Here is a 22,787-nt window from a genome sequence, read left to right as displayed (position 1 = left end):
GATGTTAGACAAGCAGAATGACAATCAAAGGACTTTGGAAAGGAATGTAAGGTTGGAGATAGGATGGTATTTGCAAGGCCTGGGTGTCAAGTGTGATTTTTTTGAGGGTGGGGGGTGATGACAGCAGATTTGAAAGGGAGGGGGAAAAGTACCAGAGGAGAAAGAACTATTAACAATATCAGCCAGCACAGGGGCCAGGAAGGGAAGTTGGGCAGTCAGCAGTTTAGTGGAAATAGGATCTTAGACAGTGTTTGTGTCACTGGACTAGAAATCAATGATTTGGCAACAGAGGATTTTGATTGGGTGGATTCGTAAAGTTGTAACTGTATCTTGAAAGGGGAACAGAATTCATGTCTGTGTTGCACTTCACAAAAGAAACGTTCAATAATGAAACTGTTCTGCTGGCACCACTGCACCTATCTGCCCTTATATAAATCTCGAGGACTGTTGTCTACACTCAGGTTTCCACATACCTCCGCATAAATGAAAGGCGCATCATATGGAAAGAAAACCTGCCCATGTTTTATGGCATTAACAGAAGCTGGTCCACATCTATACATGCCTAAGGAAAAGAACGTGAATAATCAAAATAATATACAACTTACTGGAAAGAATTTATCCAAAATATTCTGTTGCAATATGAATTGAAACATAATAGAGTCTGATATTCAGGCTTACAGACGTAAAGACACTTATAGTAAATGAGAATGAAATGCATCCAATTACAATCAAATAATTAATGTGCTGTTTTTGAATCTGCTGCTTTAAAACTTATGACTTACAATAAGCTAAGCATTCCAATGGTTAGACATTGGCGATAATCAGTTAAGTATGAATGAGAAAGACAACCAGATGAAGACAGACCATGTTAGACCTTGATCCTACCAATGATTATGCTGTCATATAAACATTAGTGTTGTGGAAATGGGAAATTAAAGTTAAAAATCAAAAAGGCTCGGAGATGGGCTGTGTGGTAAGGGAGGCAATGAAACAGGAAAGCCTTCTTTTCTGGAAGCAATTTGAGTCGATTGTTTGCACAAGTAGAGAGCTGTGGAAGAAGTTGGCTTTGTAGTTGGGTGCAATCTCCAGCAACAAAAAGGGGTTGTCACTATTGTGCACACAAATGCTTGTTTCAGTAATGTTGAAAGAATTGCAAAGCAAAGGACTGTTTATTTACCATGTCAGGACACCACCTGGTCAGGGGGTACAGTAGCATAGTTATATTACTAAACCAGCAATCCAGAGGTCTGGACTAATAATCTGGAGACAAGAGTTCCAATTCCACCATGGCAGCTGAGCAGTTTAAATTCACTTAATTAAATAAATCTGGATTTTAAAAAGCTAGTGTCAGAAATGGTGACTGTGAGACTACCAGATTATCGCAAAAAAACATCTGGTTCACTAATGTCCCTTTAGGGAAGGAAATCTGCCATCCTTACTCAGTCTGGCCTATATGTGACTCCAGACCCATAGCAATGTGCTCCTTTGAAATGGCCTCACAAGCCATTCAGTTGGATTCAAGAAGGCAGCTCACCACCCATCTCCACAAGCGCGATTAAGGATGGGCAATAAATACTGGCCTTAACAGTGACACCCTTGTCCTGTAGATATATAAGAAAGCAGAAGGCCAACGGACAAGGGACTGAGAGCAGCTAAAAAGGTTGTCTGGCCCAATAAACTGGGAGGGCAGTGGAAACCTTTGGTTAGGGGTCTCTTCATCCAAATCATCCTTAACTACACAGCTGTATTGAACATATTCAAAGAATAATACTGCGATAAACTATTAGCTTACAATGAATACAGGATGAAGAATGCATCTGGCATTAATTAGTTCGTAGGGTCATTTTACATAAATAAGCATCATTTTTTTGCACTCAGCCCTCTCTGAGATTAGTGTATCTGTTCTCTCCCCATCCCCTCTCTTTTTCCAGCCTTACCAAAATCCATTCATCTTTCCGTCTTTGGTTCGGTGCAAAACACGTACCTCAAACATCCTAACCTTTCTCCTCTACGTAGATGCTGACTGACCAGCTGTATATTTCCAGCATTTTCTCTTTTTATTTCCAATTTCCAGCACTTGCATTTCTTTTCCTTTTGTTATTTTACATTTCTCAACCTATTCTCTTTTCCAGATTCTAATGAATTCCATTTATGGTGAACTTATTTTATCTACTTTTGTGCTGGATTTAACACAACACCAACTGCGCAAGTTGTTACAGAATGTTGTCAAGACACTATTTCCACTCCTTTGAGAAACAAGGAGGAAGCTGCCACAAGTTATCTCTAATCTATTTCTATCATAGCATCTTTTGTATAGAGGGTCAGTTAGCTAGACAGCTAGTGTGTAATGCATGAAGATGCTAACAGTGTGGGTTCAATCCCATTACTGGCTGTGGTAGCTCATGGAGGCTTGCCTCCTCGCCTTATCACATACTTGCACAGTGTTGACCCTCAAATTATATAGAAAACATAGACATAGAAAAAATGGAAGCAGGAGTAGGCCATTTGGCCCTTCGGGCCTGCTCTGTCATTCAAAAAAGATCATGGCTGATCGTCTAATTCAGTACCCTGTTCCCACTTTCTCCCCATATCCCTTGATCCCTTTGGCATTAAGAAATAGATCTATCTCCTTCTTGAATATATTTAATGACTTGGCCTCCACTGCCTTCTGCAGTAGAGAATTCCATAGGTTCACCACCCTCTGAGTGAAGAAATTTCTCCTCATCTTGGTTCTAAATGGCATACCCCGTATCCTGAGACTGTGACCTCTGGTTCTGGACTCCCCAGCATTGGGAACATCCTCCCTGCATCTAGCCTGTCTAGTCCTGTTAGAATTTTATAGGTTTCTATGAGATTCCCTCTCATTTTTCTAAATTCTAATGAATACAGGCCTAGTCGATCCAATCTCTCCTCATACGTCAATTCTGCCATCCCAGGAATCAGCCCAGTAAATCTTCTTTGCACTCCCTCCATGGCAAGAACATCCTTCCTCAGATATGTTTCCAACTGTCTCTCTAATGGGGAGAGAATCCTTTGGGACTGCAGCTAGAACAACAATCTTTTGTACATTACTACATGGTGATAATTCCTTGGTATCTAGGAGACTCTTGGCCTGGATTTTCTTGTTGGGGAGCATTTCTGGCATGGAGCTCACCTCAGCCCATCATGGAGGTGCTCCCATTACCCTGGCCAAATCTTTGGCTTCAGGGTAATCTTGCATGTGAGGTAGGCTTTCTAGTCTTCCAAACTGAGTGCACAGACACCATGGCTCCCTCCATCAATCTTAGACTGCTGGCTGTCAGGCCTCTGCATCCCCAGCAGAGGTATGATGGACTGAATGGCCTCATTCTGTACTGTATGATTCTATGATCCTGTGTTCAATCTGGATAGATAGCAAGAAGCAGGCCAGAGGCTATCTTTCCCTTATTTTAATATCATTAATATCCACCTGCCCATTCATGGCTTGCTATTTGGAAACAGCCAGGGAGGTAGGGTTACAGCACAGAGTGTCCCCAACCCAGATTCGCTAACAAAAAAAAAGTGGGAAAAGGCACCGTCACCCTAGTCTCCTACACATACTGAGGATAAATCGCTTTGGTCAACATTCGTGGACACAACAAGATATTCACTGCCAAAGAAATGTCGGACTAATCAGAAAATTACAAAGCCCAATGCTTGCCTAAAGCATGTTGAATAGAATTAGGTCATGTATCTCCTCAGTCATCTGTTGTTCTTTGAGGGCATATAAGAGGCAAAAACCATTAGCGAGATGTTCGCAAGGTAATGAAATACCAGGGCGTATATTTTGTATTTTATATTTCTCAAGGGTATTGTCTCTCACAGTTCATTGGGTATAAGCATTAGAAACCTTTTTATTGCCAGCATCAATATCAGAAAAGTAAACTTCAGGAGACAAAGTCTTGTGGTGACTCACCTTCACTTGTTTCCTGAGGTGTGGCATCTATTGCTTGCCACCCATCATAGCCTGGTGGCAGGTCATATCTGGACATCCAACATTCATTCCAGCAGTGATAGTTCCTAATTATAATGATGAACAAGATAACATGAGATTGGTAAACTTGACAAGAAGAAAACCTAATATATAAAAACTAAGTGGGTCAATTTCCTGTACATGATAGTTAGACTTTTCCAGCCATTTTCTGCCACTTTATTATTTTAAAACATAATGAGAAAGGAACCACACTTAACACTACATAAAGGGAAATGCTTTGTCTTTGATTAAGTTGTAGAAACTTCAGAAATTAGATTTTTTTCTCACAACTGAAAAGTACCAATGTTGTCATTTCACTTAGAGAAATTATGGGCTGTTGGCCAACAAACTGAACAAGAAAACACATTGAGAACTGAGACATTTCCTTTCAACTCCCCCGATATCTAAATTCAAATATAGCACACAGTATGAAACAATATAAATACATTCCAATTAAAACAAGTTCAGCCTTAGTCCCGGGAGACACTCCTGTTTCATAACACCAAACTACATTAACTCTTTGAACGTGGAGAGCGCCTTTTAACTTTCAAAGTATATCCATGCTTTCAATTATTTAAAAATATTTACATGTAATTTGATTCACATTTTAAATGCAGAATGTTATGATATACAGCAGGGTAAAGACAGTTAAGTATAGGATAAATTCAAAACTATTTTCCTGTTTGCATATTATAATGACTTTCCTGACAGCTTCACACGCTTGCTTGCAAACCTGCCCAGGTCAAACCTGGAAGGTGACGGGATCATGTCAGGTTCTTGACCGACACCACTTTTCGGGGATTTAATCCACGCCCTCATTCGAGCCCACCTCCCCTTGCCAGCAAAAACTCTGCCCCAAAGCTGCAAAGTCACCTATTCCTGCTGAGCGCATTACACTTACGAGAAGTTACGTCTCAAATGAGTCATATATTGTATCCCAAAATGTCATTTTATGAAGGAAGTGCATCGAACTCATATTTGAATGAATCAATTTTATTTGCTGCCACTGTCTTACTAGGGAGCCTGTTTCATAGATTTACCACTTGCACACTGAAATTCTGGGGGGAGTTTTAACCACTAAAACAGGAGTGTTTGGGTTGGGTGGGAGGTTAAAGTCTTAACAAGCAGAATCCCAACACCAACCCACCTCCAACCTGCCCACTTCCGGCTTTAACAGAGTTGGGAAGGTGGCGGGCAACCAACCAGGTTCAAGGAAGCGGGTTGGAACTTTAAATATTACAATGAAGGTGCGAGCCTCATTGTTATTCAACTTTGCCAATGTAACAGTGAAGGGCCAGGTTTCCTGAGCCTTGGGATAACAGGCAACTACTCCCCAGCAAGGGCTACCACATCCAGGAGATGAGTGCCTTGACACCTGCTGAATCCAGCGTGCCTACCCGGGAAGCCGCCGCGATCGAGCACCCACCCCACGTCCTTCCCCACGAGGCCTCCAACCATTTCCACCACTCCCAGGCCTCCAATCTCCTTCCCAGGCCTCCAATCCCATCCTTAGGCCTTCGGGCCCCCTCCAACCCCAGGCTTTCAATTCCCCTTCAAGGTTTCTGATCCTCTCATGCCAGCTCTTCAGTTCCACTTCCCCCCCTCCCACCCCCACGTCTGGCCTCCGATACCCACCTCCCTTCCGACTCCCCACAAAAGAGGTCTCCGATCTCTCTCCACCCTGGGTCCCCAGGATCGGCAGCCTCCTTCCCACTACCCAAATTCACCCTTCCACCGCCAAGCTTGCCCCATGCCAATCACACCCCCATCCCCATTGAAATTGCAGCCCCCTCCCCGATCATCTCCCCCATCTATTGAGATCGCCCCTTGATTGGCCCCCAATGGATACCCGCTGCAAATGATCCTCCCACCACAAGATCGACCTCTTCCCCCCCACCCCCCGACCGATTAACCACCCCCAGCAATCCCCCTCCCCTGGATTGACTCTGCTCTCTCCCATTCGGCGTGGACCTCCCCGGTCTCCATCGACCTGCTCCCCGCCTGACTGGAAGTCAAACTTGTCGATCAGGTTGGCTTCCAGGCAGGGAACAGGTTGGTGACTCTGCATGCACTCTGTGGTGTCTGGGAAAGCCCGACTTACAGCGGGTCAGGTGAGTTCAGATCCAGGCCATTTTTTCCACTGATTAGCTTTGAATGAATCCAGATCAAGTTCTAAATTTGTTTTGCCACTTATGATAAACAATGATTAACATTACCCTGGAAATGACCATTAGTGATATGATATTGAACTTTTTACACTATCGGCTAAAGACAAAATTTACCTGCAGTGAAAGTAACTTTTTGTTCCATTTGAAGTTCAACATTCTTTTTGTTCCAATCATTGGCCTTTCACAGTAAATTGAATTAATTTTCACATCTAATGTTAACGGAGCAATAATAGCCTCATAATGTGGCTGATCGCACTGGCAGTCTTATTGGCCCATGGACACCAATGAAGAAGTTGACAACATTTTGAAAGGGGCCTTCCTCTGGCCACCCAAAACACCCACAGGTTTCAGGTGGTAGGCCCTTATCAACACCCAAGTCAGGATCCTACATCCCCAACTGCCACTTTAGGTCGAAATTGTTCACAGAGGGCACTGTGCACAGTCTGACCAATTCCATGGGCGATGGAACCAAAGAGGCACCTCCAAGGTAAGTTTGGAATTATTTAATAATCTGGGCCGCTGCTGCCCTGGATCCCCCACCCTTTGTGATTGTGACCCATCTCCTCTGTCACCACCACCCCCACCCCTACGCAGGTACCTGGTTGGTGGCTGAGGCAGCCCAGTATTGGATGGTCCTAATTCGACAAGCTGAATCAGGATGCCCATTTTGTACTTGGCAGCTTGCCGGCCCTTGTTAATGAGGCAGGTGCCTCAAAACCGCAAGTATGGGTGAACACCCGCAAGTCAGAATCGACCACAATATCCTTAGGATGCTTTCCAAAAAAATGTACATCGGAATTTAGCTGATTTCACAGTAAATGAAGCTAACAACAAGCTGATGAAGGAAGATTATTGACACGGAGAAGCCACCATTTATGCCAGTTTTATCTTAATAGTTTCTGCAAAAGACAACTACAGAAACAAGGGATGTGTAGACATGGTGGGAAGGTGGGACTGAGATCAAGCGAGCAAAAAAGCAGACTTGTTGGGTCAAATGATCTTTTAACATAGAATATTATATAACAGACTTATTCTTATTTTGAATGTAACATTATTTACTGAATTTGACAGAACACATGCCGTTAATTGTTCTTACCAGATTGAGTCCTTCGTCAGTTCTCTGTCTTTTTTCCCATTTTCATCAAGAATGATGTCAGTAATTAAGTTAGCATCATTATCATGAGCTGAGGAGAAGTTTGTCACCACTCTTGCTGGTATTCCCAAGCAGCGAAGAACTGGTCAGAATTAAATAATAGAATATGTTCAATTTCTTCTGCAAGAAACTAGGTTTTAATATAAATGAAATGCCTCTTAAAAATTTCCTTTCTGCACCGCTGTGCAACTGCGCATTCACGCAGCTCAGAAGGAATGTTGCCTGTGACCCAAGTCAGAAAGCATGGCGAGCCTTACTGACCTGCACACCAGAAACATTTTAAACATCACTCAGAACAGCCGAAGCAAACAACTCTTCCCTGCAAGACCAACTTCTGAAAGTTTCCCACCCTGACTTGGAACTATTTCGCCGTTCCTTCATTGTCACTGGGTCAAAATCCTGGAACTCTCTACCTAACAGCACTGTGGGTGCACCTATACTATACAAACTGCAGTGGTTCAAGAAGGCAGCTCACCACCACCTTCTCAAGGGCAATTAGGGATGGGCAATAAATGTTGACCATGTGCTGTAAAGAAATAGAAGGAAAAAAACAGCTCGATGCAACAGGTTCCATCCTCTGTAACATAGCAGAGATGTGGAAGATCTGTTGGTCTTCTACAAGAGAATCACTGCAGCAAATATAATAAGTTTGCAGTCCTTAATCCAGACACTGCATGCTTCTAGTAGGAACACAAGAGCTGCTGTAGTTTCAAGTCAACCTTCTTTTAAATCAGAGGCTAGGAGAATTATCAGAAGCAAAGCTTTTAGGATGAAATTCAACTTCAGCAGGGACGTAAATTGGATGGTAGCCAATGGGACACAAGTTAACACTCCACCTGATCTTCATTCCAATTTACTTCAATGTACCCCTGGTGTCTGATCCGCTCATATGTGTTTTGCACCTCCACCAACATTCAATTTTGACCCCTTCTTGTTTTTATTACTCTTTCCCCCAAATTTTCTCACCTCAGAACAGTTTCACAAAAGACTTACAAATGAGAAACACCATTCAATGTCTCTTAATTCATTTTTCCAGAACGTTCCTACATTCCCTCATTCGCTGCATCTAGCTGCTTCTTAAATGATTCCTGAATTTTGGCTTCGACTACTCTGTGGCTGTCCATTCCTGGTATTATTCAAGAAGAAACTTCTGATAGCAGTCCTAAAGTTACTTTTTACTAGCTTGGGTATTTGTTCCCTTTTCTTACTGTTTAATTTAAAGTGGCATTCTGGGTTAACCTTTTTCCATACCATTTACTGCCTTACATACATCTCTGCAAGATCACCTCTCAGATGCGTTCATTCTAGGTTGGAAAGCTCATATCTCTCCAGTCTTTCTTCAAAACTTAAACTCATGACAGAAAGGCTTAACCCTGATGGCTCTTCCCTGTATTCCCACCACTGCTCGAATTACTGCCTCATTTCTCAGCAACCAGAAATGGAGACAATATTCAAGGTGTGGTCTAACCTGAGGATTGTTCAGTTTTAGCAAAACTTTCCCTGACCTGTGTTCTACTGTGTTCCCTTATTTTCTTCACTGCATCTTTGACGGCCATGCCTTCAGCTCTAAGCTATGGAATTCCCTCTCTAAACCTCTCTGCCTCTTGCCCTCACTCTCTTCCTTTGACACTCCTTAAAACATCTCTCTTTGACCAAGCCTTTGGTCATCTGGCCTCGTATCTCTTTACGTGGCTTGTTTTGTTTGAGAGGCCGGAATTTTACGCCGCCCTCAAAGAGCGAGCTGGTGGCAGGTGGGTCGTAAAATGGAGTGGGAGGCTCTGGGGGACCTTCCCAACCCGCCCCAAGCCAATCACAGCCCTTAAGTGGCCCAATCAGGAGGGCCCCCACCTCTCGGGCCATCAGCAGGTTGCCTACTTTTAGCAGGCTGATTTTCTGAGGCCTCGGCCACCCGCCGCCACGGGGATGTTACAGTTGGCAGGTGGGCGGCCAAGGCCTCAGAAAATCTGCCTGATAAACGTAGGCGGCCTGCTGATGGTCTGGCGGGGGGAGCCCTCCTGACCTGTGCCCAAAGGAGGGTCACCCCCGATGTCCCAACTATTCCCAATGCCCAACACGTCTCCTACCCACCACCACCACCCCCCCCAACTAACCCCTCTTGCCTCGCCGGGGGCGATCAGTCCTGCCCCGGCGAGGCCCCAAAAACTTACCCATTTTCCATTGCTCCTCAACATCTTCATTCTTCAGTTGGGTTGCAATCCCAGCAGTGACCACCGCCCCCTGGTGGCACTGCTGAGACTAAGAGCTGCTGGCCCGCTGATTGGCGGGTAGATGAGGTAGAAGTTCCGCCTAAGACCAATTAAGGGCCTGGGGACCGTAACATCCGGCCTGGATCCCCAGGCCTAGCGGAGGTGGGATAGAAACATAGAAAACAGGAGCAGGAGTAGGCCATTTGGCCCTTCGAGCCTGCTCCACCATTCATTATGATCATGGCTGATCATCCAACTCAATAACCTGTTCCTGCTTTCACCCCAAAGCCTTTGATCCCTTTAGACCCAAGAGCTATATCTAACTCCTTCTTGAAAACATACAATGTTTTGGCCTCCACTGCTTTCTGTGGTAGCGAATTCCGCAGGCTCACCACTCTCTGGGTGAAGACATTTCTCCTCATCTCAGTCCTGAAAGGTTTACCCCGTATCCTTAGACTATGACCCTTGGTTCTGGACTCCCCCACCATCGGGAACAGCCCGCAAGAAGGTCAGCAGGTTTTACCTGGCGGTGTGCTTGGGTCCTTTGCCGTCTGGCCACTGCAGGCGTGTGTTTGTGTGAGACTGTGGGCTGGATTTTAAAGCCCCTCTGCCATTGGGAATGGTGACGTGGGGGCAATAAAGATCGGTGCGGAGGAGGCCTGCCACAGGCCCCGACGGCAGCAGGCCCCATGCCGATCTCAGCGGTGGCGGCAAGGCCTTGTGGCAGCCGCCACGCCACTCGGCAACGGGATCCCCATTTCAATATGTAAACTAATTTACATACCTGATTTAATGAGGGTCCCGTCGCCTCCTTAATCGCTGCACTGATCTTCATTTGGGCGGCCGACAATGCCGCGCCTTCGAAACCCCATTCGGGGAAATGGGAGGGAGGAGGAGGATTTTTTTCTCCGTGCAGGAGGTGTGGAGCGGGTTAACAATGATGCAGATTGGTCAGTGGGGCTGATGGGAAGGGGTAAAGGGCAAAGTTGCCGAACTTTGCAGGGGGGGAAAGGTCAAATTCACAATATTTGAATTCTGGGGGGAAAAGGGCATGAATGTTTGGAAATGCCATCGCGGTGGGGGTGGGGGGGTGGTGGTGGATGTGTTTAAAGGTAATTTAATTGTGTTTTGTGGAAATCTAACTTACCTGGCCCTTTAATTGTTAAATCTCCATTGAGGACTGTAAGCCATGCGGGCGGGCTGCATTTTGTTTTACGTCCACCACCTACTTTGACAGCGGACTCTTAAAATGCAGCCCTGTGTGTCAGTGTGAGACTCCGTGTCTAGGTGAGCGTGGCTGGGTGAGGTGTCTGTGACTGCATCTGGGTGTGTGTGACTGCCTGTGTGACTGGGCATGTGTGTGCGTGTGTGTCTTTGCATGTGTCTCATATTTAGGTGTGATTATATAACATGCAGGCCTCTTACTACTTTTATGTTATGCAAGGCTAGACACAAAAGTTCTTACCTGTGTTAAATACTGCAGCAAAGACCCAGCATTGTCCATAACAAACTGGCAGTCCAGTCTTGGAATACTGCAACAAGATTTCGACACTGCTATTCCAGGCTGTGGGGGCCACTCCATCTCCGTAAACACCATCCCAACATCCAACAAGAACACCACCATCATCTTTAGAGTTAATCTGGTCAAAGAGAATATTTCATTTTTCATATGCTGTATTTTACAGATATTGTTCAGAAATGGGAGCAAACAATTCCATTTCAAAGTAGCTTGGCTGGAATCCTGGAAATACAGTGTTGAGTTGTTCACTTGATACTGAACATATTGAAGTCTATTTATCAATGTTATTACAACAGAATTTAATGAAGTATTATAATATTACAATGTTAGAGATGCTACTATGGTTAATAAAGACATTCAGCAATCCGTAGATATATGTTTGATTAATGGTTTTTTTAATCTTGGGCAATTCAAAATATTTTCACCATGATCATTTCAGATCCTCTTTTTGGATTCACTTGAATTGATTTCTATGCAGTGTAATGTCCAATTATAATCTCATTATTGAAGTTGTGTAGATAATTGTGGATACAATGGCACTGTGCAGCACTGTTTAAATACATGCCATCAATTATGGTGATTTCATAAGCCAAGATGCTAACAATTGCATTTATTAAATTCTGTCAACCAAAGGATTTCTTAGTAAAACCAGAATCTGCCAAAGCTAGACTCCTGAGAATATGCTTTACATCTGATCAGGAAAATACATGTTTCTTGCTTTATTTCAAACTGCTCACATATAGAAGTTAAAAACTGATGAGATTATAGAGTCACAGGATCATGACAGGAGGCCATTTGGCCCATCGAGTCCATGCTGGCTCTCTATAGAACAATCCAGTCAGTCCCATTACCCCCCACTCGATTCTTTAACCTCGCAAGTTTACTTCCCTCAAGTACTCATCTAATTTCCTTTTGAAATCATTCATCATCTCTGCTTCCACCAGCCTCGTAGGCAGGTTATTAACACTCGCTGCGTAAAAAAACTCTTCCTCACATCCCACCTGCACCTCTTGCGCAAAGCCTTCAATCAGTGTCCCCTAGTCGTCGTACTATCAGCTGATGGGAATAGCTTTTCTTTGAAGAAATAGGCACATAGGAACTGTTTTAAAGTATATCCATGTTAGTTAAAGTTAGGAAAGTTTGGGACCAGATTCTCCACTGGCAAAATATGGTCAGCTAGACTTCCGCCTGCCCATTGTTTGTGCCCCTGGCTTCAGTCTACTTCCTGGGGTGAGAGCTGGCACCATTTATGGCATCAGAGATACTGGACCCAGGTGAGACAGAGACTTGTTGCTGTGCCTCAGCAGAGCATAAATGAGCCCGCTGGCCTCTCAATCAATTCCACTGCCAAAATTCCACTTTTATTTTGAATCCCGCCCCAACTTCCCCTATACAAGGCTCTTAGCAATGCATTTACTAATGTCCAGTTGTCCGTTTTTCTTGTGTGTGTCTAAAGTGCTGGCAAGTTATTCAACCGTGGAGGACATCACAGTCAAATCCATTTCTGTCCTAACCCTAAAGTCCACACATGCATACTTTCTAGCAGGCGTCCCTGGATATAAAGTTAGTTTAAAAATCCACAAACAGTTTTGAAAACAGTACTGTTCTGGTCCAGAGTCTGCATTTTTAGAAGCTAAATATTTTAATAGTTGCTACACAAAGAAAAATATAAAACCAAATATAAGACACTGCAAGCAGTAATATCCCCTCTAATGGGTAACTGAGCAAATTCATAGGCTGAGTGTTTGAAATTCTTATTAAATAATTTCCTGCTGTGCAGAGATCAACCCGTGTTACCTAATTGTATTTTGTGAGTTGTGTGTTAATCCCCTGTTTAGCAAACAGAACTGCTCGATCTATCTCATGAGGCACTAGATTGAAGTTTAAGCTGTTAACCAAGTGCAGAAATCTTAATGAAATTAAATATAAGCTGGGGATACCCAGCTAATAAGGCAATGTAATTTTCTTACAGTTAATAAAGTTCTTGAAAGCAGACCTAAGCATCCTCAAATTAGCACATTTTAAGAACTGGATTAGAATACAGGAATTCCTAGATGAAAAAAAGCCCAAGGTCCATCTCATTCAGCTTCTACTGTACTGGTCATCAAATAATACAATAATGGAGTTGTTATCTAATCAGCAATCAATCTCTATCCATTAGTCTTCAACATATTTGGACATTACACAAGGAAAACCAGTGGTGGAGAGCTTTGTGATCCATAGATCCAAAGTCAACTCCTTTCTCTCAAGCAACACTACATTTTACATATCACATCTCAATTTACTCATTAATCCCAAAATACTATTTTCTGAAAGAGATCTATCTAATTTGCATTGATTGAATCAATAGAATGTGCTTCCATTGTCTCACTAGGGAGCCTGTTCCATAGATTGACTACTCTCCCACTGAAAAATTGTTCCCAGTTTAGTTTGGAATTTACTCCTGTTCAAGTGCAGGCTGTGTCCTCTGGTTCCATTGTTCTGGACAAGGTGGAATGGTGTATCATGATCTCCATTATCTAGTCCCTTTAAAATGCTAAAATCAGCAATCATATCACCGCCCGACCTTCTCTTTTGCAGTGAGAACTTGCCCAATTTATGTAACCACTCTTCATAATCCAATCTCTCCATCCCCTCAATAATTCTGGATGCTTTCTTTGGTATCCTTTCAATAGCTGCAATATTCATTTTGTACTACATGTTCTAAGTGCAGTTGCACAATGATTTATAATGTGACAAGATAATCTCGCTATCTTGGCTCAGTATTGACCGTTTTAATACCGCTTCAACATCTGATTTGCTTTATTCATTGCCACCGAGTATTGTTACAATAGCTTCAATTTTTTGTCAATCCGGATCAGACAGGTCTCTTTCAATTCAATGCACATTATTTTCTTTCCATTTAAGTAATTTTCCCTTCCTGGATTTTTTGCCTCCACTTAGAATTTCTCTACATTTAATTTCATCTGCCACCTGCCCGTCCAATTCCCAAGTATATTCAAATCCTCCAATTCAGCTTTGGAGTCTACCACCTACCTGGAATAAGAACGGCTGTTAAATCATGGAAAGCTCTCAGTGTAGACAGAAATTCCTTGACGCTATGTATCTTGAAGTGAAATTTGGACCAGTCATGAATAATGTCTACAGAACAGTCAGACATCAAATATCAAACTGGCCAAGTTCAGGAAACAAACTGGCATTACAAATGATTTAACCAAAAAGGAATCATCATGGGGGTGGCGTAGTGGTATTATCACTGGACTAGTAACCCAGAGAACCAGGGTATTTCTCTGGGGACATGGGTTCGAATCCCACCACAGCAGAAGGTGGAATTTGAATTTAATTAATAAATCTGGACTTAAAAGCTAGTCTAATGATGGTCATGAAACCATTGTTGATTGTTGGAAGAACTCATCTGGTTCACTTATGTCCTTTCGGGAAGGAAATCTGCTGTCCTTACCTGGTCTGGCCTACATGAGACTCCAGACCCACAGCAATGTGGTTAACTCTTACATGCCCTCTGAAATGGCCTAGCAAGCCACTCAGTTGTACCTAACCGCTACAAAGTCAATAAAAAGGAATGAAACTGGACAGACACTATCACTGTGCTAAATGGAATAGATTTTGAACAGATCTAGCAATGCAAAACTGGGCATCCATGAGGCGCTGTGGGCCATCAGCAGCAACAGAATTGTACTCATCCACAATCTGTAACCTCATGGCCCGGCATATCCCCCACTCTACCATTACCATCAAGCCAGGAGACCAACCCTGGTTCAATGAAGAGTGCAGGAGGGCATGCCAGAAGCAGCACCAGGCATACCTCAAAATGAGGTGTCAACCCAGGACTACTTGCATGCCAAACTGCATAAGCAGCATGCAATAGACAGAGCTAAGCGATCCCATAACCAACGGATCAGATCTAAGCTCTGCAGTCCTGCCACATCCAGCCATGAATGGTGGTGGACAATTAAACAACTAACTGAAGGAGGAGGCTCCACAAATATCCCCATCCTCAATGATGGGAGAGCCCAGCACATCAGTGTGAAAGATAAGGCTGAAGCATTTGCAACAATCTTCAGCCAGAAGTGCAGAGTTGATGATCCATCTCAGCCTCCTCCTGAAGTCCCCAGCATCACAGATGCCAGACTTCAGCCAATTCGATTCACTCCGCATGATATCAAGAAATGACTGTAGGCACAGGATACTGCAAAAGCTATGGGTCCTGACAATATTCCGGCAATAGTACTGAAGACCTGTGCTCCAGAACTTGCCACGCCCCTAGCCAAGCTGTTCCAGTACAGCTACAACACTGGCATCTACCCTGCAATGTGGAAAATTGCCCAGGTATGTCCTGTACACAAAAAGCAGGACAAGTCCAACCCGGCCAATTACCGCCCCATCAGCCTACTCTCAATCATCAAGAAAGTGATGGAAGGTGTCATCAACAGTGCCATCAAGCGGCACTTGCTTAGCAATAACCTGCTCAGTGACGCTCAGTTTGGGTTCTGCCAGGGCCACTCAGCTCCTGACCTCATTACAGCCTTGGTTCAAACATAGACAAAAGAGCTGAACTCAAGAGGTGAGGTGAGAGTGACTGCCCTTGACATCAAGGCAGCATTTGACCGAGTATGGCATCAAGGAGCCCCAGCAAAACTGAGGTCAATGGGAATCAGGGGGAAAACCCTCCGCTGGCTGGAGTCATACCTAGCACAAAGGAAGGTTGTGGTTGTTGGAGGTCAACCATCTGAGCTCCAGGACATCACTGCAGGAGTTCCTCAGGGTAATGTCCTAGGCCCAACCATCTTCAGCTGCTTCATCAATGACCTTCCTTCAATCATAAGGTCAGAAGTGCGGATGTTTGCTGATGATTGCACAATCTTCAGCACCATTCGTGACTCCTCAGATACTGAAGCAGTCCGTGTAGAAATGCAGCAAGAGCTGGACAATATCCAGGCTTGGGCTGACAAGTGCCAGGCAATGACAATCTCCAACAAGAGAGAATCTAACCATCTCCCCTTGACATTCAACGGCATTACCATCGCTGAATCCCCAACTATCAACATCTTAGGGGCTACCATTGACCAGAAACTGAACTTGAGTAGACATATAAATACTGTGCCTACAAGAGCAGGCCAGAGGCTAGGAATCCTAAGGTGAGTAACTCACCTCCTGACTCCCCAAAGCCTGTCCACCTTCTACAAGGCACAAGTCAGGAGTGTGATGGAATACTCTCCACTTGCCTGGATGGGTGCCGCTCCAACAACACTCAAGAAGCTTGACACCATCCAGGACATACCAGCCCGCTTGATTGGCGCACCATCTACAAACATTCACTCCCTCCACCACCGACGCACAGTGGCACCAGTGTGTACCATCTACAAGATGCACTGCAGCAATGCACCAAGGCTCCTTAGACAGCACCTTCCAAACCCGCGACCTCTACCAACTAGAAGGACAAGGGCAGCAAATACATGGGAACACCACCACCTGCAAGTTCCCCTTCAAGTCACACACCATCCTGACTTGGAACTATATCGCCATTCCTTCACTGTCGCTGGGTCAAAATCCTGGAACTCCCTTCCTAACAGCACTGTGGGTCCACCTACCCCAAATGGACTGCAGCGGTTCAAGAAGGCAGCTCACCACCACCTTCTCAAGGGCAATTAGGGATGGGCAATAAATACTGGCCTAGCCTGCGACGCCCACATCCCTGAATGAATTAAAAAAAAGTCAAATTGTCTCATGGACTAATTAAATTATATTCCTCATCAGTTGAGGGGTTGACTTAAAACTCTTGGAATAAAATTAAATACAACTAGGGAGTTAGTACAGATGACGAGGTCCAAGCCAACAGCTTGAAAATTGCAAAATAACAACAGCTGTATCTGCACTGTCAAATGTTATTAATCATTGGTCCATATTTCCTTTCTGGTGTGTAGTTCAAAGAAATTTCTTTCTACAATGAACACTTACCCAGGAAACAAGGAAAACTTTACAACCAAGCACATATCTTTCTTAAAAGAGTATTTCTTAATGCATTGAATAATAGCTTCATCGTGTGAAAGCGAGGTTAAGGAGCGGAGTGTAAGACAGCACTAAGGCTGAAGAGATTAGCAGGGAAGATAGGGTAAATTGAGTGGTTATATTACACTAAGAGCAGCTGAATTTCATTCATTTGTCCAGCAATTCTACTGAAACATGTCAGATGCTGAGAATGGTTCAGTCAGTGAGCTGAATCGTACTGGCAGAGTTTTCACATAGCACAGAGGCCAGGAATAAAGCAGAAACCCATTAAAACATTTAACTGTAAAGTGCAGCAATCTTATATATTGACTGCGCAACTAACAACCTGACAGACCCAATAACATAAATAAAAGCAAATTACTGCGGATGCTGGAAATCTGAAATAAAAACAAGAAATGCTGGAAATACTCAGCAGGTCTGGCAGCATCTGTGGAGAGAGAAGCAGAGATAACGTTTCAGGTCAGTTCTGAAGAAGGGTCACTGACCTGAAACGTTATCTCTGCTTCCCTCTCCACAGATGCTGCCAGACCTGCTGAGTATTTCCAGCATTTCTTGTTTTTAGACCCAATAACATGTTGAATGACTCTTCTTATTTCATATCATTAACAATGTCGATTTAGCCTTGGGGAAAGATCAGAATGTGCATCAACTCCCTCTCATTATATTCTCTTAGGTAATTGTGAGAGCTTATAGTGTCATGTTTACTATATTTATTGTACACTAGTACCTGAATATATTAGAATCTTAGAATTTTACAGCACAGAAGCTTTCCACCTTGTTTCTGTATTCAATGCTATGAGAAAATTCTTGTGAGCCTTCTTAAATTTTGAGTTAAAGAAACAGAGAGCTTGCATTTATAAGGCGCCTTTCATGGTCGCAGGACGTCGCAAAGTGCATCACAGCCAATGAAATACTTTTGAAGTGTTTCCACCATTGTAATATAGCGAAAAGCAGCAGTAAATTTCTGCACAGCAAGATCCCACAAATCGACGGCAGCGGCTGTCCATCGATTCGATGATGGTGTCTACTCAAGGTCGTGTGTTTCTGACACGGGTCTTCATGTGACCGAACAGGCTGATTCTCGATCCGCAGATCTTTGGACACATGGGGCAGGACGTCCCACGAGGTAGTGGGATCCGGAGTGCAGGATTTGCTTCCTTTTCTTTCCTTCTGTGCCGCTGCTCTGCCTCGTCGTGCAGGCGTTTGGACTCAAAGCATGATGCTGCTTGCTGGACAAGTTGTCGCTATATTGAACAATTGGTAGCAAGTTCCTCCCAGTTATTAATGTCAATGCTGCTGCACTTCAAAGAGAACTTCAGAGTGTCTTTGAACCGTTTTCTTTGTCCTCCTCTGGAATGCTGGCCATCTGAGGTTTGAAAAAACAAGATCTGGTGGGGGAGATGGTTTTCAGCCATGCAGACACAGTGTCCAGTCTATTAACGTTGGTTTTGCAGGTGTTTTGCCTGAATGCTTCTGGAGCTGGCTTCAAGAAGATCACTAGTGTTTGTTCGACAGTCCTCCCATTGAATCCGGAGGATGCGGTGTCGGCATTTCTCTTGTGTTCTTACGTGTCACTGATACACAGTCCAGATCTCACTGCAGTACAGACGTGTGGTGACAACAGCTGTTCTATACGCGAGGACTTTTTTTGACTTGCGGAGGTCTTTGTTGTCAAACACTTGCTGCCATAGTTTGTAGAAAGCTGAGCTGGCGCAGCTGATTCGGTGTTAGATCTCCTCGTCAATGGTGACCTTTTGAGAGAGGTGGCTGCCAAGGTATGGGAAGTGCTCAACATACTCCAAAGTCTCTCCTTCAACATATAAAGGAGGTGGAATATTTGGCTGACCAGGTGTGGTTTGATATATGAGTTTTGTTTTGGCAACATTCAAGGACAGGCCGAGCGTCTTGTATGCAGAATTGGAGAGATCAAGAGCAGATTGCAAATCTGATGCAGAATGGGCATTGACACTGCAGTCATTCGCAAACCGTTAGGATGAGTGAATAGAGTCTTTATGTGAGCAAAAGCCCACCAGCTTTGAAGACCTCAGCTGGAATACCATCAGAGCCACAGGCTTTGTTGTTTTTCATTCATTTGATTGCTTGTTGCAGCTCTCCCATCGATAGTGGTTCATCCATGGATTCTACCACAGGGTTCTGGGAGATAGCTTGAAGAGTATCAAATGCCACTGTGAATTCATAGTTGAGTTTTTGAAAATGTTCTTTCCAGCGTTGATGGATGGCATTGTCATCCTTAAGAAGAGAGACACCATCCACCATGAGCGAAGGGCATATTGTTCATTTGACCTTGATCTATGGATGGTCCTGGTGGCTTCAAAAAAGCTTCACATGTCATGATGGTTGGCATACTGTTGGATCTCTCGGGCTTTCTCTTCCCACCACTTGTCCTTTACCTTCTAGATTTTTCTTTGGGTGTCAGCCTTGAGCTGTTGGAATGCTGCCTCTTGACACGACCTGGGGTTGTTCTGCCAGGTAATGAAGGCTGATCGCTTTTGTCGCAGGAGGTCACATATTTCAGCATTGTTTTTGTTGAACCAGTCCTAGTGACGACGCTCGAATCCAATGGCTTGGACATAGGAGTCTAGTACAGCTGACTTCATTTGTTCCCACTGTTCTGAAATTGAGTTGGATGCGTGAAGATTTTCCAGATTGGTTGTGAGCTGCACTTGGAATTCCTCTCTTTGGTCGGGCTGCTTTAGGGTGGAGACATTGATCTTCTTCCTCTTGGACTTTTGGGTCTTGCGATGTCTTGGTGCTAGGTGGATGTTCATCACCGATTGAGTAAGTTGATGATCTGCCCAGCAGGTATCAGTTCCCCGTATGAATCGACTGATAAAGACATCACTTAGATCTTTGACTCGGACAATGACATAATCCAGGAGGTGCCAGTGCTTTGATCTAGGATGCCTCCATGTGCTTTTATATTTGTCCTTCTGGCGGAAGAGGGTGTTTGTTATAATGAGGCCTTACTGAGTACACTTTGTCAGCAGGAAGACACCATTTGCTTTGGCTTTTCCCACCACTTTTTCCCCAATGGTTCCTCTCCAGACATCAGAGTCACAGCCAACCCTGACATTAAAGCCCCCCAGAAGGATGATCGTCTCTTCTTTTGGGATGGCAGTGAGATCTTCATCAAGGTCAGAATAAAACTTTTCCTTAACATCTTCATCGAAGTCAAGGGTTGGGACATAAGTGCTGATGACGGTGGCATATTGATTATCGCTGAGCTGTAGGTGAAATATCATGAGTCTTTCATTTATGCAGTTGGGGAGTTCTGGAAGTGGATTCAAGATCCTATTCTGGATGGCAAAACCATCTCTGTGGGCACGAGTGTCGCTGTCAGCCTTTCCTTTCCAGTAGAGGGTGTATCCCCCTGCTTGTTCCTTCAGCTGTCCCTCCCCAGGAAGGTGGGTCTCACTGAAAGCAGCGATGTCAATTTGGAGTCTTGATACAATTGCAGTTCTTCTTTCCGATGGTCACTCTTGAGATTATCCATGAGTGTTCTGACATTCCAAGTTGCAAAATTTAAAGTTTTCTTTCTTTGATCAAGAAGATGGTGTTCCTGCAGGGTGTGGTTCCCCAGCCAGGAGAAAGTGGGACAACCTATTTTTAGTGCACCTTTTCTAGCCCCATCTCCATTTGGGGTGAGCAGAGTGTATCCTAAAGAGGACTGCTCAGTCACAGGTGCTGCTGCACAAAGACACCTCTGTCCCAACACATGTGTCCAATGACCTTAATGCATCTGTCGCCTGTGTGCAGATTCTTGACTTGGGACTGCCAGGTTCACAGCCCTGTCCCCGTCGCCAATTCTCCATCGCCACAGGATTTGGCAAATGGACCCTGGTAGAAGACTGTGAGTGACTTTGTTTAACGTGGGGACCTTGGGGCGCCGTCATTGTCCACATGATCTTGACAGGTTGGTGGTCAGATTTCGGTGACATGTCGAACCACGATGACTGGGAGCACCTTGCCGCTGCAGCCTTCTTCCGCCTTCGCAGCCAGTGAGATGTACAGTCTTCCTTTGCCTGTTCTGTTGTTGAGGATGTTTTGGACTGCACTTTGCCTGGCCCCCGACCTTGCCACCATGGGTGGCCCCACCAGGAGCAAGCAGCTCCCGTGATATAACTCAAGGGATCGTCTGAGCACACAAGCCTCTCCACCACATCAAGGTGGCGATCCATGGAAGGATCACCATAAATAGCAATGAGATAAATGATCAGATAATCTGTTTCTCAATAGTATTGGTTGATGGATAAATATTAGTTAGAATGCTGGGATAATTCCCTAGCTGTTCTACAAAATAGCTCCGTCAAATCTTTTGAGCCAGCTTAGAGGGCGGACTGGCCTAGGCTTAACGTTTTATCAGAAAGCCAGCACTTACATAGATTTACATAGGATCTACAGTCCATTCAGCTGAATTGGTCCACGGCAGTGTTTATGCTCCACACGAATCTCCTCCCATCTCTTTTCAGCAAACTCTATTCCCATATCCTTCCGACAATGCTGCACACCCTCAGTACCACACTGAAGTTTTGTTTCTATAACCTCTTAAAATTACTCCATAACATTACTACTATGATCCTGCAGGTTTATCAACTTACCATTGCAGATGCTACTCGGGAGATTTTGATTGGACACCCTCTTGCTTGCAAAGGCATCCGTGCCCTGTCCAGTATGTAGATACATGAGTCCAATACCTTCCTTTCGAACTAGATGGAATTATGGGGACAAACAGATGATTATAGAATAAAGATACAATCATTTTATATCAGTATAATAACATTAATGTTTTCTTGATATCTTCTGAATATTAAAAGTTTTGATTGTTATTTATACGGTAGTAAATGTCCAAGAATATTGGCAAGCAAAATCAAAGTGAACCAAAGGTGCTTTATCAATACATTAAGGGTAAGAGGATAACTAAGAAAAGAATAGGACCCATAAAATACCAAAACGATAACCTATGTGTAGAAGAGAAATATGTTGGTATTGTTCTTAATGAATACTTTGTCTTCCCAAGAGGGGGACGATGCAGATATTGTAGTTAAGGAAGAGAGGTGTGAAGTATTGGATGGGATCAACATAGGGAGAGAGGACGTATTAATGGGATTAGCATCCTTGAAAGTTGATAAATCACCAGGGCCAAATGAAATGTACCCCAGTCTGTTAAAAGAAGCAAGCGAGGAAATAGCAGAAGGTCTGACCATCATTTTCCAGTTCTCACAGGATACATGTGTGGTGCCGGAGGATTGGAGGACTGCTACAGTTGTACCTCTGTTTAAAAGGGGAGTGAGGGATAGACTGAATAATTATAGGCCAGTCAGTCTAACCTCAGTAGTGGGCAAATTATTGGAATCTATTCTGAGAGAAGGATAAACTGTCACTCAGAAAGGCACAGATTAATCAAGTAATAAAAACAAAATACTGCAGATGCTGGAAATCTGAAATAAAAACAAGAAATGCTGGAAATACTCAGCAGGTTTGGCAGCATCTGTGGCGAGAGAAGCAGAGTTAACGTTTCAGGTCAGTGACCCTTCATCAAGGATAGTCAGCATGCATTTGTTAAGGGAAAATCTTGTCTGACCAATTTGATCGCATTTTTTGAAGAAGTAACAAGGAAGATAGATGAGGGTAGTGCAGTTGATGTGATCTACATGGATTTTAGCAAGGCTTTTGACAAGGTCCCTGATGGCAGACTGGTTAA

General features: G+C 44.0%; 1 protein-coding gene across 2 annotated transcripts in view; it reads right to left on the bottom strand.

Moving 5' to 3' along the window:
- Window positions 1–22,787, bottom strand: part of LOC137382228 (coagulation factor XIII A chain-like) — a 111,386-nt gene that overhangs the window by 37,107 nt on the left and 51,492 nt on the right. For both annotated transcript variants that reach the window (XM_068054456.1, XM_068054457.1), the window contains exons 6-10: window positions 21,685–21,792; window positions 10,985–11,159; window positions 7,256–7,394; window positions 3,935–4,038; window positions 474–562 (exon numbers count right to left, since the gene is read on the bottom strand). In XM_068054456.1, coding sequence (XP_067910557.1) covers window positions 474–562; window positions 3,935–4,038; window positions 7,256–7,394; window positions 10,985–11,159; window positions 21,685–21,792 — 615 coding nt within the window. The remainder of the gene's footprint in view (window positions 1–473; window positions 563–3,934; window positions 4,039–7,255; window positions 7,395–10,984; window positions 11,160–21,684; window positions 21,793–22,787) is intronic.

Source organism: Heterodontus francisci, chromosome 2 (assembly GCF_036365525.1).
Source record: "Heterodontus francisci isolate sHetFra1 chromosome 2, sHetFra1.hap1, whole genome shotgun sequence".
Lineage (NCBI taxonomy): Eukaryota > Metazoa > Chordata > Chondrichthyes > Heterodontiformes > Heterodontidae > Heterodontus > Heterodontus francisci.
Note: the sequence above shows the minus strand (reverse complement) of the source record. Positions and strands in the feature narration are given on the sequence as shown.